This window comes from Peromyscus eremicus, chromosome 2 (assembly GCF_949786415.1).
Source record: "Peromyscus eremicus chromosome 2, PerEre_H2_v1, whole genome shotgun sequence".
In the NCBI taxonomy this organism is placed as follows: domain Eukaryota; kingdom Metazoa; phylum Chordata; class Mammalia; order Rodentia; family Cricetidae; genus Peromyscus; species Peromyscus eremicus.
This window is the reverse complement of record NC_081417.1, coordinates 145,245,049-145,263,231: the sequence shown is the minus strand read 5'-3', so window position 1 is coordinate 145,263,231 and position 18,183 is coordinate 145,245,049. Positions and strand designations below refer to the sequence as shown.

The following is an 18,183-nucleotide window of genomic DNA, read 5'->3' as shown; positions in this document are numbered from 1 at the left end:
TTCGTTTTTCATTTTTCAAGACAGGGTTTCTTTGTACAATCCTGACTGTCCTGGAACTCATTCTGTAGACCAGGCTAGCCTCGAACTCACAGAGATCTACTTGCCTCTGCTTTCCAGAGAGCTGGGATCAAAGGCGTGTGCCACCACGGCCCGGCTCTTTCTTGAATTTTCTTTTCTTTTTTTTTTGGGGGGGGGGGTGGAGGAGGGTGGCCGTGAGGGATTGAGACAAGGTCTGACTCTGTAACCCAGGCTTCCTGCCTCAGCTTCCCAAGTGTTAGAGTTACAGGCGTGAGCCACAATGCCAGGCCATGGATGGAGTTAAAGAGGGAGAGTTGAAGGGAAGTGGAGGGGCACTGGTGTGTGCAGCCCCAGTCTGAGAACTGGGGAGAAGTATGACAGAACCCCACTTTGCCCTGCACACTGGAGCTTGGGCTGGTTGCGAGGAGAGGGCTGTCCCCAGCGTCCTGTAGGTGAGAGTGGAGTGGGGGTGGGGACGGTGCTTTTCATAGGTTCGTCCACCTGGAACTGGAATTATCGCTTCCGAAATAAAGCACGTGTCCTTGCCCACTCACGCTCAGGCTATAAATACCCGTACAGCAGCTGCGCGGTGTGGCGGGCACTCAGGGTCAAGGGGGAGCGTGGTGGAGGTGGGGGTCCAACCCAGGTCCAAGGTATCAGGTGTTTTCCTTCTTTGATGGCTTCAGCCACTGTGGAAACTCCCGTGACTAGGTTGTTGGCCGGAACAGTCTGTCCCTTGAGGCCTCACACCCCCTTTCTCCAACTTCTCTCCTGGCCCCTGTGTGACTCAGGTCCTTCCTGGAGCCTGTCACAGCTGGGTGTGGAAAGTGGGCCGTTTATTGGAAGCCGGGAGCTGTCAGATGCTTGGGTGCAAGCGGGACCTGGAGATTAAAGTGTGGGGAGGTGGCCTGGCCTGCGGTCAAGAGCAGTTGAGAGTGAGGAACCCACACAGCTGCAGTCTAGGCACCCCGCCAAGGATGGAGGACACCCAGTGCCAGGGCCAGTCAGGGGACAGGAGGCACCTTTGCAGTTGTGGCTCGGACACCCAGGACAACGGGCTGCCTTCGGCTGGCTGTGCCCGTGTGGAAGGCACTGTTGGATTCTGCTCAGGTTAGGTCTCAACCCCTGCCGTAACAGAGATTAGCCAAGTCATGTGGATGTCTGTCTCACATCCGCTGTGTGACTTTGCTTCTCTGAACCTTGTTATCTCATCTATAAAAATGAAAGCTGGGAGGGCTGGAGAGATGGCTCCCTGGATGCTTGCAAATAACCCAGATGCCTGCAAAGGACCTTACCTGAGTTCCCAGCACTCACGTTAAATGGTTCACAAACACCTATAACTCCCCTTCCAGAGGATTCGGCGTCCTTTTTTTGGTCTCCATAGGCACCCAAACACGTGGTTCACATACAGATAAGTGTGCACGCACGCACACATGCACGCACACACGTACACGGTCACACACACTACTTAAAAGGAAGAGGAAGAGGAAGAAGACGGTCCAGGAGCTCGTGTCTATGGTCTCAGCACTCAGGAGGGGCAGGAGACCCTCTGAAAGTCCCTGGCCATCCTGGACCACAGGCACAGAGAGACTTATCTCAACATATCAGCAACCACAAAAAGCACAGCAATGACCATCTTTTGAGAGGTATAAAGATGTGGCACACAGAGATGCCCAGTATCCAGAATCTGGGGGGGGTGGAGGCTGAGGGGTGGGCACTTGGTTACTTGAGACTAGAGGAGTGCATAGCCGCCAGCATCTTCCCCATTCCAGGGTCACACTGATTCCACACAAACCTTGAAGAGCTGAAGGACCCCTGAGCCTAAGTCACAGGAGACCAGTGACAGTGCTAAAAGGCAGGAAGTTTTTAACAGATGGAGAGGGTCGAATGAGAGGTCAAGGGTGGTGCATGGTACATGCTGTAATCCAGTACCCAGGAGGCTGAGGCAGGAGGATTAGAACCACAGGCTAGCATGGACTATCTAAAATAAAAAACTGAAAAGCCAGATGTATCTGCTATATACCTGTAATTCCAGCATTTAGGAGTCAGGGGCAAGAGGATAAGAAACCAGGCCAGTGAGACCATTCTGTGGGTGAGAGTACTAGACTGGTAACCTGAATTCCATCCCTAGACCCATGGTGGAAAGAGAACCAGTTCCCAAAAGTTGTCCTCTGACCTCCACACGTACTGTGGAACACAAATGCCCACATTGTGCACGGATACACAATAATAATCAATTAAAAAAATTAAGGGGCTGGAGAGATGGCTCAGCAGTTAAGAGTACTGGCTGTTCTTCCAGAGGATCCAGGTTCAATTCCCAGCACCAACATGGTAGCTCACAACTGTTTGACTCCAGTTCCAGGGCTTTTTGACACCCTCACACAGACATATGTGCAGACAAAAAATACCAATGGTCATAAAATAAATGGTGTAAAAAATTTAAGATGATCAGGAGTTCAAGATTATCTTGGGCTACCTAAGTAGCCTGTCTTAAAAACAAAACAGAACAGAAACTAAGGTGCTGGAGAGATGGCTCAGGGTTAAGGGACTGTGGGTTCAGTCCATGCACCCACATAGTGGCTCACACCACCTCTAATTTGAGTTCCAGGGGATCTGATGCCTTTCTTCTGGCCTCCAATGGTACCAGGTATGTATGTGGTGCTCATTCATATCTGCAAGGCAAAACACTCATACACATAAATTTAAAATCCCTAAAGACCAAACTCCAAAAATAGAAAGCAAATGCTTGCCATTTATTTGTTTTGTTTTGAAGACGGGGTTTCTCTGTGTAGTTATGGTGCCTGTCCTGTCCTGTGGACCAGGCTGGCTTTGAACTCAGAGATCTGTCTGCCTCTGCCTCCCGAGTGCTGGATTAAAGGCGTGGGCCACCACCACCCGACGCTTGCCATTTATTTTAAAAATGAGGTCGTGTTGGTGGAGGCAAACACTGCCTCTTCTCTTACCTGCCAGAACAAAGTAAAGACAGAAGGCTGGGAAGCTGGCCTGGCCCTTCACAACAGCCTCAACTGCAGAGTCCCTTTTCTAGAACCCTGATCAAAGTGACCAATACACAACCAGCAGGTGTGTGACAGGCTCGGCTGTCTTCAGTCCTGGGGGGAAGGTGTCCCGAAGTTCCTGGTCTCCATATGAGTCACAAGCACTGAGAAGTGACAACCTTAAGGACTGGCCTACCACAGATGTACACATTGGCCCAGGACTAGGCCTGTCACCTCTATGAGACAGGACAGGTCTCTCCTCTTGCATCCAGGTAACAGAGTCTACAATCCTGGGATAGTATCAGGTCAAGGGAGGTGGCCTTGCCCCAGGACTGTGAGGGCATGGTCCCAACTGGAATCCGTCCCTGTCACCTGTGTCAAGGCCATGGCTACACTGACAGCTTCCTGGGCTGGGGTACCAGGAAGGAAGAAACCAGCCAGGTTCTTCCCTAGTAAGAGGCCTCCCCCTCCAGGAAGTCACGTGGGGCCCACAGCCAAAGCTACCAAGACACAGAGAAGCTTCAGGTGCCCTTTGGCCCCACATCTCAGGGTGATGGCCTTAGAAAGCCATTATGGGCAGAGGCAGGGGCTCCCGATGGCTGCAGGGTTCATGAGGCAGCTGGTGGGGACCGACTGGGGAAGAGCAAGTCAGGGAGGGGGATCCTTGAGGCCAGTCTCCTAGAAAGAAATTCCTCCCGGTCCAAAGAATGGAAACCAAGTTCTACCCTGGCCCAGGGTGAAGCTAGAACAGTCTAACCTGCTCCAGAGACTGGAACATTACAAACCACTGTCCCCTCCCTCAAGGGTGGCTCAGGCCCGACAACTCGTCAATGATCCTAGGAATTCACATAAGGGGGGCGAGAAGCAGCTCCACAAAGTTGTCCTCTGACCGCCACACACATTCTTTTTAGAGTTTACTCAACCGGGCCTGCCAGTCACCCAAAGATGTGCTAAGGAACTGAAAGGCGCGATCAGCCAGCCCCTTAATCAGGGCACTTACGGCTCTCTGCCCCACACTCCCACATACAAGACAGTTGCTTATGGACCTTAACTGCTAAGTTGGCCTGTTTTTATCTCATTTTTCATCTTTAAATTCTGTGTGTGTGTGTGTGTGTGTGTGTGAGAGAGAGAGAAAGACAGAGAGAGAGAGAGAGAGAGAGAGAGAGAGAGAGAGAGAGAGAGAGAGAGAGGTGTTCTCCTCCATTGCTCTCCAACTTCTCTTTCTGAAGTAGAGTCTCTCACTGAACCTAGACGGCAGAGACGTGGTTAGACTAGGCGGCCAGCAAGCCCCACGGATCCTACCTCCACCTCCCACTAAGTGCAAAGTGCGGACCGTCCAAACCCAGGTCTCCCTGGTTCTGTGGCAGCCCTCTACCCAGAGCCTCCCCGGCTCTCTAGTTCTCTTTGGACACTGCCCAAACCCCTAAGCACGCTTGCCCCAACACGCTGAGTTTCCTCACTGTTTCTCTAGCCCCCAACACAGCCGCTCAGCCCTTTACAGAACTCCACGGCTGACCCTAACTCAAAAGGCGTGGCTTGCTTTCTCCCTTCTCCTTCTCCTCCCAGCAGCCGCTGATATTCACAGCTTGCTAGGCCTGTGTGGTTTTCTCCCAAATTCTAATAAAAAGGTCTTCAAAGCATCCTTCTGAGTCCGTTTCAAAATTCTTTTATCAATGAGACTGACCCTGCAAAAGGAAGCCCGACTTTCCAGTAACGTGTGTCTTGTTCCATTTTTTTGTTCTAGACACAAAGACCCTGGATAGAAGGGGACACGCCAGAGTCCCCTTCTGTGCCTCAGTGCCTCTCCAGCTGCGATGTTAGGATGACATCAGCTGAGAATCCAGCCCAAACACAGCCCTGGAGGAGAAGCATGGCCTCATCCCCACCCGGTGGGCTCATAGGAGGCCAAGGAGAGGCCCACGGGCGTGGACCAGGATGTGTCTTGAACCTGGAGTCCTGGTTGGACACTTGATGCGCCACCCACAGGTCCTGGCCGTGCCTCCCGTGGTGTCTGGCCCGTCAGTCAGTCTGAGGGGCCCTGGCATTCCTGGCAGTCCTTCATCTCCTCAGAGTAGCTCTCAATCTGGATGGTTGTCATGTGGAAGTTGAACTTGCCCTGGAGGCGGTCCCTCGCCACCTTCAGCACAGCTTGGGCGTCAGCATTCTGAGCTGGGAAGAGAAAAACATGGGATGTTTGACCTCACGTCTACCCCTGGGGAACAGACTAGGGACAAGAGATGGCAGGGGCTATCCTGCGCTAGGCGGGCCCAAAAGCGCAAGAAAAGCTCTGGCCTTAAGGCTTGTCTCCCCCAGCCACCCACTCCCTTGCCGCTGCGCACATGACCTGACCAACCCCAAGCCCTCAGTCATCTTTCTCCATGAATGGGGGGGGGGGGGGGGGATCAAAGGGCATTTAAATGCTCAGCACGTGGCCAGAGCCCAGCAAACCCTCGGCATGGCCCCAGGCCTCTGGCTGCTCCTCTCTTCAGCCTCACTCACCGATAGCTATGTGGACCGAGAGCACTGGCTGGGCCACGGTCAGCGCCCAGATATGCAGACTGTGCAAGGCTTCCACCCCGTCCACGGACAGCAGAAGGTTCTTCACAGCCGTGAAGTCCACACCTTTGGGAGTCCCTGGAACAGCACGCACAGTGGTAAAGAACACTACCCTCCCACCCCACGCCATTCCTCTAGAGCCATCTACTGAGAAGGCCTCCTCGGGCAGCAGGTTCCGTATGGTTCCCATCCCTCACTCTGTCCTGTCACATCAACCGGAATGGAAACTGAGTCTGTTCTGCTCACATCAATATGGTCAGTGTCTCTTTGATTTTAGGACAGTCTTGCTATGTACCCCAAGCTGGTCTCACACCCAAAATTCTGCTTCAACTTCTTGGGTGCTGAGATTACAGGTGTGGCCCCAGCAGGCCCGGTGAGGCCAGTCATCTTGTTGAAGACAGCCTTGAAGCTAAACATTCCCGCCAACCCCAGGCCAGCACCCTACTCTCTTCCAACTCTCCCCGACCCTCCAGAAAGCCATGGCTTAGGCCTAAGCCCCAAGGCCTAAAGTGTGCGACAGCCCTGTGGATTGGATTGGTAGTTCCAGGCACACCATTCATCACTTTGCAGCTGAGGCAGGAACAGGGTGTGGGCGCCCTGAGACCTGTGGGAAAGAACTGAGGAGCTAAGGTGGTGCATGGCTCTGTTTCCAACACGTGGGAGGCCAAGGCAGTCCCCTCTGAGCTGCAGATAGAGACCCTGTCTCAAAAACAACAAGGGACTAGAGAGAGGACTCAGCAGTTGGAAGCACTTGCTGCTCTTCCAGAGGATCAAGGTTCAGTTCCCAGCACCCTTTGATCCTAGCACTAGGAAGGTAGACACAGGCCGATCTCTGTGAATTTGATGTCAGTCTGGTCTACATAGTGGGACCCTGTCTCAAAATAAAATTTAAAAAAATTGCTGGGTGTGGTGGGGCATACTTTTAAGCTAGCACTTGGGAGACAGACTTTTGAGGCTAACCTGGTCTTGAGTTCTGGGCCAGCCAGGGCTACATAGAGAGATACCCTATTTCAAACCCCGCCCCCTCCCCCAAACAAAAACAAAAACAACCCAAACCCCAGAATCAAATCCCTGTCTTCCTGGGAAAAGGCACCTGATGACTGGGGGTGGGGCTGGAGCTCCAGGTGTTACCAAGGTCGCCCAGCCACGTGACCAGACAGGGAAGACACACTCCAAGGAGGCGCGGGGGAGGGTAAGCACAGGCTGGGACCTGTCTAGGAACTGGCACACCTGATCAACTCAGAGCTCTGAGGACCTGCGTTAAGGTTCCAAACCCCGGCTCGCACCCTGCAGTGGTTCTCCAAACATCCACACCGTCCCTGAGGTGGATTAGACTTTGTGAGCCACACCCTGAGAGACCCCCATCAAAGCCAGGCTGGGAGATACTTCAGCTGCTAACAGTGCTAGAGGCATGTTAGATTCCCCACCCCGCCCCTCAGAACTCACACTAAATACACACGCGGGCATGACAATACACACTTGTAATCCTAGACAGGGAAGGCAGAGACAGGCAGATTCCTTGGGACTGATGGACCAGCCAGCTTGGTCTAGTCCTAGATCTGGGGAGAGGGCTTAGTGGGTAAAGTGAGGACCAGAGTTCAGGTGCCCAGCACCCACGAAAAAAGCAAAAACAAAAACAGACAGATGTGGCGCTGTCCTCGCCAGTAACCCTAGAGCTGGTGTGGGGTCGGGGGAAGGTAGAGGACACACAGACCCAGGTGGCTTGCTGGCCAGCCAGCTTTGAGAAACTAGACAGCTCTACGTCCAGTGAGAGACCTTAATAAGTTATTAAAATAAGGGCTAGCCGGGTGGTGGTAGCACATGCATGCCTTTAATCCCAGCAGAGGCCAGCCTGGTCTACAGAGTTTCAGGATAGCCAGGGAAACACAGAAAAAAACCGGTCTGGTAACGCTAGAGAGATGGCTCTGTGATAAGAGCACTGGATGTTCTTCCAGAGGTACTGAGTTCAATTCCCAGCAACCATATGGTGGCTCACAACTGTCTATAATGAGATCTGGTGCCCTCTTTTGTCATGCAGGCATACATTTATTTATGCATAATAAATAAATCTAAAAAACAAACAAAAAATCAGGTGAGCCTGGAAAGGTAGTGCACTTCAGAAGCAGAGGCAGATGAATCTCTGTGGGTTCAAGGCTAGCTTAGTCTACTCAGTGAGACCCTGTCTTAAAAACTAAGGTAAGAGCTAGGCAGAGGGACGCACAGAGGGACGCACACCTTTAATCCCAGCATTTGGGAGGCAGAGGCAGGTGGATCTCTGTGAGTCTGAGGCCAGCCTGGGCTACAGAGTGAGATCCAGGACAGCCAGGGCTACACAGTGAGACCTTGTCTCAAAACAACAACAAAGTGCTCGCTTCGGCAGCACATATACTAAAATTGGAATGATACAGAGAAGATTAGCACGGCCCCTGCACAAGGATGACACGCAAATTCGTGAAGCGTTCCATATTTTTTTAAAAAAAGAACAAAACAAAAAAAACAAAAATTAGGGTGAGGGTGACACCCCACGGGCAACTCTGGTTTCTACACACAACTTAACAGATGAGCACAGACATCTGCATACACCCAAGCCCCCAAAGCTCTATGACCCAGTTACCTTCCATGAGCACCAAGAGCACATCTCTCAGGATGGTTAACGTTGTCCCCAAGACCAGGATGGAGAACAGGAAGGTGCAGATGGGGTCCACGTACTTGTACTCAGGCTGCAGGAAAAGCAGACAGACACGGGCTCAGCAGCATCTATCCGAGTCTCCCTGTTTCCCTCCTACTGGCACAGTAACAGGGAGGGTCTCTTTTCAGGGTGAGCGGGGAACTCACTCTGGCCTTGTCTCTCAGTTTCCTGCTCTAGTCTCCATCTAGACGACCTCAGGACACAGCTCTTCCTAAAGAGCTAAGACAGGCGGAGCTAAAAAGGGATGTCAGCATTTGGCTCACTGTTCCCATTTTTTGTTTGTTTAAGACTTATTTATTTATTACATATACAGTGTTCTGCCCGCATGCCCGAAAGAGGGCACCAGATCTCATTATTGACGGTTATCAGCCACCATGTGGTTGCTGGGAATTGAACTCAGGACCTCTGGAAAAACAACAGCCAGTTCTTAACCTCTGAGCCATCTCTCCAGCCTCCCCACCATTCCCATTTAATAGATAGGAAACTGAGGTTCGATGAGACCAAGCAATTCACTCATCACACAGCCTGAGCCGCATGTGGCTCATTTCACATCTCACGGTCTCTGTGTGATAGGCAATGCCCGGGCTTTGCCAACACAGCCATGGGCTTAAATCCAGCTTCCCAGCTCACATATTCCTTCCCTTTCTCCACCTTCTCATCCCAAGCTGGAGGGGGCCTAGCATGGGGAAAAGCCCTGTGCAGAGGAGCCCCAGGTATTGCCCACCCTCCCTCCCTGGACCCAGCTCTGACCTTGAAGTATATAATGTAGGCAGCCACCAAGACACCCAAACTCTGCAGAAGGTCCCCAATCACATGGATAAAGGCTGCTCGGACACTGGGGTTCTCCTCCTGCCGTTGACTGTCTTCATGGCTTTGGTTACCATGGCTTTGCCCACGTCCGTGGCTGTGCCCATGTCCAGACTGGTGAAGAGCCAGGCCCATTCTATGGAAGCAGACAAAGCTCGGTAAGGTAGCCAAGGTTTCCAGTCTGCCAGACAAAGTCCACCCATTAGGCCTGGCCTCCCTGGCGGTGAAAAGGTGAAGCCCCCAGAACTCAGTGACCCTCTTAGGCTTAGGAACCCTAGCTCTACAGCCTTAGCTCATAGCCACAGGGCAAAGAGCTCTGCCCACAGTGGGCGGCTGACTGGGCACAATACCCCAAAGCTGAATTTCAGAGCACGGGGCAGTGAGGAAGCCGTGTGGTTCATGTCATCATGTTACAGGTAGGGAGCCTGAGACAAGTGAGCAATGGAAGCGGAGGGCCCAAACCCATGTTCTACCCACTCTCTCCTTTACTGAGACCAGTTTCAGCCATGTCAGCCTGACTTGGCCTTTGTTCCAGCATGAGCCAGATGCATCCCCTTTGCTGTGGGTAGCCTTGAAGTTTATTCTCTGACACGTATTCCCTGTGTGGCAGGGGGGTGGGGGGGTGGGGTATGGGGGAGTGGGGAGGTGGGGGGGTGATAGTGGGGGTGCATATCTATAACCTCCCATGACCTTGGCCTAACATTTAAAAGAGGACCGATGTATTGCAGGTGCCAGCGCTCAGGCCATGAGGGAAACTCTGTGCTGGCAGGGGAGCTGACAGAGGTTTGTGTATGGGGAGAATGGGAGTCAATATATAAAATTATAGGGACCTGGGGCCATACTCACATGATGTTCACAGCCACAGCGCAGCCTGACGTGATCAACATGGTGGCCCCTTTGATCTCATAATCTCCAGAAATCAAGCGCTGCACAGCCAGGTACACCAGCACCCCAGTCACCACCCAGATGGACAGCACAGACACCAAGGCTCCGAGGATCTCTAGATAAGAGCCCAACCAGGAGACCAACCTTAGCCTGGGCCCTGAGGGTGGGAAGGCCTACTCCCTCCATGTAGCGCCTCCCCGCTGTAAAGCCAGGGCCTGGGTGTCTGTGGTATTTTTTCCTGAAGACATGCCTCATCCCGCCAACTCACATATGAGAACTCATATCCAGAAAGAATCACCTAGCTCAGCCTTGTTTGCTGTGTGTGGGAAGAAACTGACATAATATATACGTTCTAGCCAACATGATGGTGCACATCTCTACTCCTAGCATGTGGGCTGCTAAGGCAAGGGGGCTGCCTGAGTTTGATATTTATATGATTTTTGTGGTTGCACTATGTAGATCAGGCTAGCCTTGAATTCAAGAGATTCACCTGCCTTTGCCTCCCTTGTGCTGGGATTAAGGGCGTGTGCTTAATTTTCCCACCCAAATAAAGGTAAGGTCACTACACTACTACCTACTTTAAGTAAAGTAACAGAAGAGGGCCTAGAGTCCCCAGAGCTGGAGTTACAGTTACAGCCCAGGGTAGCAGGTGCACGCCAGCTCCTGAGCCATCTCAAGCTCCTTGTTTTACTCAGCTGATAAATGGGGGCTGAGGACATTGGGCCACCTCTCCCTGCGGAAAGAGACAGTGGCACCCAGAAGGGAACTGCCAGCCTAAGGCAGTGTTGACTGACCTTTCCCTACCCCACAGCGGACCCACAGTGACAGGCAAGGACAATGCTATTGTCATTTGTTCCCAGCCACTATTTTCTAAGCGGGGTGAACTTTGCTTCTCCATTAACTAGTAGCTCCCAGAAAACTGGCACCATGTCTGTCCCATCAGATTGGGAGTTCCCAGAGGACAGGGGCCAAGGCAGACCCCCCCCTTCCCCATAGACGCTGCTTTTTTGGCCTTACTCCTGGCATTCCTGGGATAGCATGGTAATTCCAGTCCTTGGGAGGTTGTGACAGTACAGTCACTGAGTTTGAAGCCAGCCTGGACCACCTATCAAAACCCTGTTTAAAAAAAAAACAAAGCCAGGCGGTGGTGGCGCACGCCTTTAATCCCAGCACTCAGGAGACAGAGCCAGGGAGATCTCTGTGAGTTCGAGGCCAGCCTGGGCTATCAAGTGAGTTCCAGGAAAGGTGCAAAGCTACACAGAGAAACCCTGTCTCGAAAAACCAAAAAGAAAAAAAAAAAAAAAAAAAGATTTTAGGGGTTGGGGACTTAGCTCAGTGGTAGAGTGCTTGCCTAGCAGGCGCAAGGCCCTGGGTTCGGTCCTTAGCTCCAGGAAACAAACAAACAAACAAACAACAACAACAAAAAAAAACTATCTGGGTGTGGCACATGCCTGGAATTCCAGGTCTTGGGAGGTAGAGACATGAGGATCAGGAATTTTAAGGGCAGCCTTGGTTACTTAGTAAATTCAAAGCCAGCCTGGACTACTAGAAATGCTTTCTCCAAACATTTTCAATTCCAAACAAAAACCCTGTTCTGGAAGGCGGTGGTGGCGTATGCCTGTAATCCCAGCACTCAGGAGGCAGAGGCAGGTGGATCTCTGTGAGTTCGAGGCCAGCCTGGTCTACAGAGTGAGATCCAGTAAAGTCTCCAAAGCTACAGAGAGAAACCCTGTCTCGAAAGAGAGAAAAAAAAAAAAAAAAAAAAAGCCCTATTCTGACCTGTGCTTTCTCTCTCGATCGACCCCCATCTGTGGCCCACAAGGATCCTTACCAGCTCGTTGCCAGCCGAAGTTCATGGTCTTGGTGGCCGGTCGGGAAGACATCCATAGGGAGAAGAGGCTAATGAGCATGCTGGCAAAATCGGTGAGCAAATGGGCTGCGTCGGTCATGATGGCCAGGCTGTGTGCCAGGTACCCGCCTGCAGAAGTGAGAGCCAGGGGTGAAGATCTCCCAAAGAGTTAGCTCCCCCGTTCTGTGCAGCGGGGAGACCTCAGCCCTGGAAGACACCTGGGTCAAGTCTCTGCACCTATCAGTTGTTCAACACGACCATGTGACCTCCACTCTGAGCCTCAATTTTCCCCCAAGGAGGTAACATCTTCTTACAGGGTGAGTGTGAAAATCAAATTCAGGCAGTGGTGGTGCACGCCTTTAATCCCAGAACTCGGGAGGCAGAGACAGGCGGATCTGAGGCCAGCGGGGCTACAGAGTGAGTTCCAGGACAGTCAGGGATACACAGAGAAACCCTGTCTTGAAATAAGAAAAAGGAGGAGGAGGAGGGGGAGGAGGGGGAGGAAGATCATCACGTTCATATTAGAGACAGGAGACAAAGTAGAGACTCAGTAAGTGCTCCTCTTACTTTTATTATTAATTAAGTGCATGTGTTTCACCTACATGTGTGCATGTGCACCAAATGCACAGAAGCCACAAGAGGGCGTCTGATTCCCTGGGACTAGAGTAATAGATCACTGTGAGCCACCATGTAGGTGCTGGGAATCAAGCCCAGGTCCTCTGGAAGAACAGCCTCTTAGCTGCAGAGCCATGGCTCTAGCCAAGTGATTGCCTTAAAGAAAAAAAATTAGCCTGGTGGTGGTGGCACATGCCTTTAACCCCAGCACTTGAGAAGCAGAGGCAACAGATCTCTGAGTTCTAGACCAGCCTGGTCTACAGCGGGGGTTATAACAGCCAGAGTTACACAGAGAAACCCAATCTTGAAAAGCCAATAAATAAACAAATAAATAGCGCCGGGCGGTGGTGGCTCACGCCTTTAATCCCAGCACTTGGGAGGCAGAGGCAGGAGGATCTCTATGAGTTCGAGGCTAGCCTGGTCTACAAAGCTAGTCCAGGCTCCAAAACTACAGAGAAACCCTGTCTCGAAAAACAAATAAATAAATAAATAAATTGATGGGTGTGGTGTCATATATCTTTAATCTCAACACACTAGAAGCAGAGGCAAAGTGAATATGAGTTCTAGGCCAGCTAAGGCTACTTAGTGAGACTTTAATCTTAAAACAAACAAACAAACAAACTGATTAATAAAACAGGGATAGCCGTTAGTGCCATTAGCATTAATGGGAGCATTCAGCCTATCCCTGAACCAGCTTCTCTTAATTCACACAGATGGGCTTTACCAATGATTTCTCCAATCATGAACACCAGGCAGATGGCAGAGGCCACATAGAGCTTGCGCCGGGCCTTCTGCTTCTTGGGGTCAGAGTGGCTACCAGAATCCCTCTGGGCATGGCAACAATGGTTGCTCTGGATAGCCAGCTCAACAGTGGGCAGGTCCACAGGAGGGGTCCAAACAGTCTCACTCTTCCACAGAGACCCTAAGTACGACCTGGAGGTGAGAAGGAGAGAAAACACTCAGCGGGGAGGTTGAGCCAGTCTCGGGGAGTGTTGCTGGCCCGGTGTTTCCAGAGCAAGTAAAAACTGTGCCTGGCCGGGCAGTGGTGGCGGACGCCTTTAATCTCAGCACGCAGGAGGTAGAGCCAGGCGGATCTCTGTGAGTTCGAGAGCCAGGACAGGCACCAAAACTACACAGAGAAGCCCTGTCTCGAAAAAAACAAAACAAAACAAACAAACAAAAAAGAACAGTGTCTGGCGTGTTACAGGGGGATGCTGGGGAAGCGAGTCCTGCAACCTTGTTCTAAGTCGTTCCCTCCTCCTCCACCCCTTCCCAGGCCTACAGGAGAGTCTAGCCAAAGGGCAGGCTGTCCAGTCGAGCGCAAAGAAAGAGCAGAGTTCTGGCTCGAGAGAGCAGCGTGGACCGTAGCGCAGCGCACCCGAGGGCACAGGGCCTCCCCACCTCAGGGCTGCCTGGGATCAAAGTGCTGGAGCGAAGGCGGGGTTCCCGGCACCCGACTGTGTCCCATTCGGGCGCACCCGCAAGCAGCGTTCAGGATCTGTGTGCTTGGCCAGGTGACACAGGTGATCCCCGGGGCTACGAGGCCACCGCCAGTTTCCTCTTCCCTTTGCCTCACCCCATCCCTCTGGCGGGATCCCAGGTTCAAGCCCCCGCCCGGACCAACGACAGCCAGGAGGGCCAAAGAGGAGGTGCCTGTGATGCCGCCGGGATTCCCGCCCCTTGGGGCTTGAACTTACCGGGTTCTTCTCGTGCTCTCCAGCAGGTTCCGTTTGTCCATGGTCGGCATGCCGCCTGTCCCAGTGCGCCCTCGAAGTTGCGCGCCGGGCGACGGCAGAGCGCACTCACCTTCCGCTCGGGTCCCGCCGCTGCGCCCCGCGCCCGCCCTCCCGCTTTATCCCCGGCCCTCGCCACTCCGTGTGAAGCCGCCCGCGGCGCGTCGTGTGCAAAAGCCCGCGGGGAGGGGGAAGGGTGACCGGCTGCAAAGAGAATCGCGGCTCTGCCCCCCCCCCCCCCCCCGCACTGATACCCTGCGTCCCCGAGCCTGAAGGAGCTGATCGGCCAGCGACCGAAAGCTTAAGGGCCCTTGCCCGGAGCAAAGCACTTGCTAAGAGTTGCCAAGTTAGGACTGGGTGACCAAAACACCCACTCTTAATGGCATCCCATAGATAAATCTTGGGATCTGGGTTCCTAGAAAATCGGCAAGGCGTGGTGGCTCACGCCTTTAATTCTAGTACTCAGCCAAGGAGCCAGAGGCAGGCGGATCTCTGTGAGTTCGAGGCAGCCTGGTCTACAGAGTGGGTTCCAGGACAGCTAGGGTTTTGTTACACAGAGAAACCCTGTTTCAAAAAACACGACAGAGAGAGAGGGAGGGAAGGAGGGAGGAGAAAGAGAGAGAGAGAGAGAGAGAGAGAGAGGAGAGAGAGAGAGAGAGAGTTGCCTTAGGGCAGGGATGTGACTACTGGCAAAAAACGTGGGGACTCCTGAGGCTAGGGTCGAGCTTCCAGCTAGGAAGACAGACTTCCCCGAAGCTTGATCTATTTTCTTTTCTAGAAAGAGACCCTCCGGCGGGGGACTGGGATCCTTTTCTTTTCTAGGGAGTGCTCCCCCCCCCCCCCCCCCGCGGTGCTCTGGACCTCTGGCTGCCAGCTGGGTCTGCCTCCTTCTGCGGGGTGGGGGGTGGGGCGCAGTCCCGACCGGAGTAGTGTTGGAGTTACAGACCCAAGCTTCCTTGCAAAGGCACCAGGCACCAGTTCCTCCTGCCTTGAGTACTGATTAGGATCTGGAGTGGCCGGCTTTATCTCCATCTCCACACACACACACACCCAGTGTCCTGTCTCATTAACCGAAGCTATCTGGGGAGAAACGCCACTGTAGCCGGCTTTTCTTTACACCCCAGAAGCCCAACAAATTCCTGGGAGATGGTGCCGGAAGGGCCATCTTAGGAGAAGACGTGGTTGCCAGAGCGATGCTCCATACATTCTGAACAGTCTCCTGTTTAGACCATAGTCCACATTTTCTGGGGTTTGGGGCCTGTGGCCCCCAGTAATGGCCTCTGATAGTTATCTCCTTCCTGTTGGTGACCTCCCTACTCAGTCTCTCTATCTGCTAGGGTCCTCAGGACCACAGCTTGGAAGGTGTATCTGGGGGTGTACCTCGTTGATGGACTGTTCATGCGCAAAGCCTTCCCCCAGTGCCCAGGGGGGGAAGAAAAGGAAGGAGAGGTGTCACTATGGCTATGTATGTAGCCCAGGCTAGACTGAGAGGCTTTGCCTCAAGGCGATGGGGGCAGGACAGGACAGGGCTGTAGCTCAGCTGGTAGGTGATGGCCTAGCATGCAGGAAACCTTGACTTCCATCCACAGCACCACACACGCTTGTAATCCCACCTCTGCAGAGGTGAAGGGCTAAAAGATCAGAAGTTCAAGGTTATTTTTGACTGTATAGCTAGCTTGAGGCCAGCCTGGGGTACTTCAGACTTGTAGGCTCTGTCTCAAAAAAAAAAAAAAAAACAATAAACCCACACCAAATCCTCTCAGAGGATTGGGTAACAGAAGAACGATTACTTCTATGCATAGTGCAGAGGCCTGTAGGTCAGCTGACTGGGAAGCAGGGCCCCCCAGTGATCTACCTGGTTTAGTGCTCAGCACCTAGGTGGGCGCTTAAACACCTGTGAAATTAGATTGGGACAAGTAGGAGAGCATGACATGGTGGCCCATGCCTATCATCGCAGGAATTAAGGAGCCTTGGGCAGAAGGATCTGAAGTTTGAGGCTAGCCTGGGCAATTTACTGGAACCCAGTCTCAAAAAAGAACTGAGGTGTGAGCTGAGTGGTAGAGGACTCTCCTACTGTGTACAAAACCCTTAGTTCAAGCTCTGGTCCTTTAAACATGAATTAGGTGAGAGGTGGTGAGTACTGTTTGATGGAGTTTCTACAGTAATCACAGATTCCTGTCATATCTTAAGATGGAAAAGATATGACAATGTGTTAGGTCACTCTTTTTCTCCTCAATGCAAAACATATCATACATTCTCAATGTTTTGTTTTTGGTTTTTTGAGACAGGGTTTTTCTGTGTAACAGCCCTGGCTGTCCTGGAACTCACTCTGTAGACCAGGCTGGCCTCGAACTCACAGAGATCTGCCTACCTCTGCCTCCCGAGTGCTGGGGTTAACGGCGTATACTACCACACCCAACTCAGAAGATTTGGTTTTGTTTTTTGTTTTTTGTTTTGTTGTTGTTTGTTTGTTTGTTTTGGTTTTTTGAGACAGGGTTTCTCTGTGTACCTTTGTGCCTTTCCTGGATCTCGATCTGTAGTCCAGGCTGGCCTCGAACTCACAAAGATCTGCCTGGCTCTGCCTCCCAAGTGCTGGGATCAAAGGCATGCGCCACCACCACCACCCGGCAAGATTTGTTTTAAATCCATATTTCGGATGGTGCTTGTGTTTTTATAATATATATATAATCTGGTTTGTTTTGTTTGGCTTGAGACAGTCTCCCTATGTAACCCAGGCTGGCTTGGAACTTGTGACCTCCTGCTTCAGCATCCTGAATGGTGGGATTGCAGGCTAGTGCCTCCCAGGCCTCTCAACTAATTCCTTTTGAAGGAATGCAACAGAAACTAGAATCTCTTTCTTAGGACAGATCATAGACAGTTTTGTTTTTAAGGCTGGATCAAGGTAGCCCAGGCCGAACTTGAGTGTGCTGAGTGTGACCCTGAACTAGGGATTCTTCTGCCTCACCCTCCCACCTGAAGCCACAGAAATTCTGATCTTTCCCACCTTCTATCTAGAGTTCTCTGGCCTGACCAATCAGAGGGACCCTGCCTGGTATCTGGGATGAGGAAAGTGCACAGACAGGCTCTGCTGGATGTCCCCATCCAGCTGTTAACATCAGTTCTCACTCTTTTCATTCAATAAAATCCTCAGGGTTATGATTTAATTGTGTTTACACGAGGACATCTCCAATAAAAAAAAAAAAAAAAAAAAAAGCCACAAAAGTTTCCCGAAGGTCCCGAAAGTCAAACACAGGAAGGCTTCTGGAAGTGGTGTGCCTGGAGGGGGCATAGAGTGTCTCCACCCCTTCCCATAAGCCCTGCCCTCTGTCCCTTAGCTATATACTTTTTGATGAATCAATGAATGTTAAGTTAGCATTTCCCAGGATTCTTAGCAACTTGATGGTACCCAAGGAGAGAAGCTGTGAGAAGGTAAAACCTGGGGCTTGTGCTCGGCATCAAAAGAGAAGGGGATTGTCTCGGAGACCAAGCACTGAAGACGGATTGAATTGAATTTGTGGACAACCTGCTGTGGTCCACCGCAAAATTAATTTCTTTCCTGGTGTGTGCATCTGGTGTCCAAAGCACAGCCTTGAGAGTTTATCGGGAGAATTGCATTTGAAGTTCAGCCTTTCCTTGTATCCTCAGAAAGGATTTTAATTGACTTGCAAGAGTTTGTGCTGAGGATGTAGCTCAGTGATAGAGTGCTTGGCTAACATTCTTTGGGGTCCTGAGTTCAATTCCAAAATACGTGCATGTGCGCGAGTGTCACACACACACACACACTCACCTAATCAAAAATTTCATTTAAAACTTCAACGAGGCAGCTGGAGAGATAGGTCAGTGGTTAAAAGAACTCACTGCTCTCCCACGCCTTTAATACCAGCACTCAGGAGGCAGAAGCGGGTGGATCTCTGAGTTAGAGGCCAGCCTGATCTACAGAGTGAATTCCAGGACAGCCAGGGCTACACAGAGAAACTCTATCTAGGGGGGGGGAAAAAGAGAACTTCAGTTTCCAGCATCCACAGGGGAATATAA

The 18,183-nt window shown here is 51.9% G+C and overlaps 1 protein-coding gene and 1 non-coding gene across 2 annotated transcripts; one reads left to right on the top strand and one right to left on the bottom strand.

The window, feature by feature from the left end:
- Positions 1-4,657: 4,657 nt before the first annotated feature.
- On the bottom strand, positions 4,658-14,296 carry Slc30a2 (solute carrier family 30 member 2). Its single transcript, XM_059256177.1, has 8 exons — positions 14,113-14,296; positions 13,140-13,348; positions 11,783-11,929; positions 9,913-10,066; positions 9,010-9,202; positions 8,185-8,290; positions 5,514-5,648; positions 4,658-5,183 (listed from the first exon to the last, which is right to left on the bottom strand). Exons 1-8 carry the CDS (start codon positions 14,160-14,162, stop codon positions 5,038-5,040), a joined length of 1,140 nt encoding a protein of 379 aa, XP_059112160.1. The 5' UTR covers positions 14,163-14,296; the 3' UTR covers positions 4,658-5,037.
- Positions 7,935-8,041, top strand: LOC131905476 (U6 spliceosomal RNA). The gene has a single exon (XR_009377978.1). It is a non-coding gene; the product is annotated as a U6 spliceosomal RNA (small nuclear RNA).
- Positions 14,297-18,183: the final 3,887 nt, after the last annotated feature.

Excerpts from the sequence above, each read along its gene's own strand:
- Slc30a2 (XM_059256177.1), bottom strand. The coding sequence starts at position 14,162 with ATGCCGACCATGGACAAACGGAACCTGCTGGAGAGCACGAGAAGAACC. Across the intron at positions 9,203-9,912 it reads GCTGTGGCTGTGAACATCAT|AATGGGCCTGGCTCTTCACC; the intron begins GTGAGTATGGCC and ends CTGCTTCCATAG. Across the intron at positions 5,184-5,513 it reads CTCGGTCCACATAGCTATCG|CTCAGAATGCTGACGCCCAA; the intron begins GTGAGTGAGGCT and ends TTCTCTTCCCAG.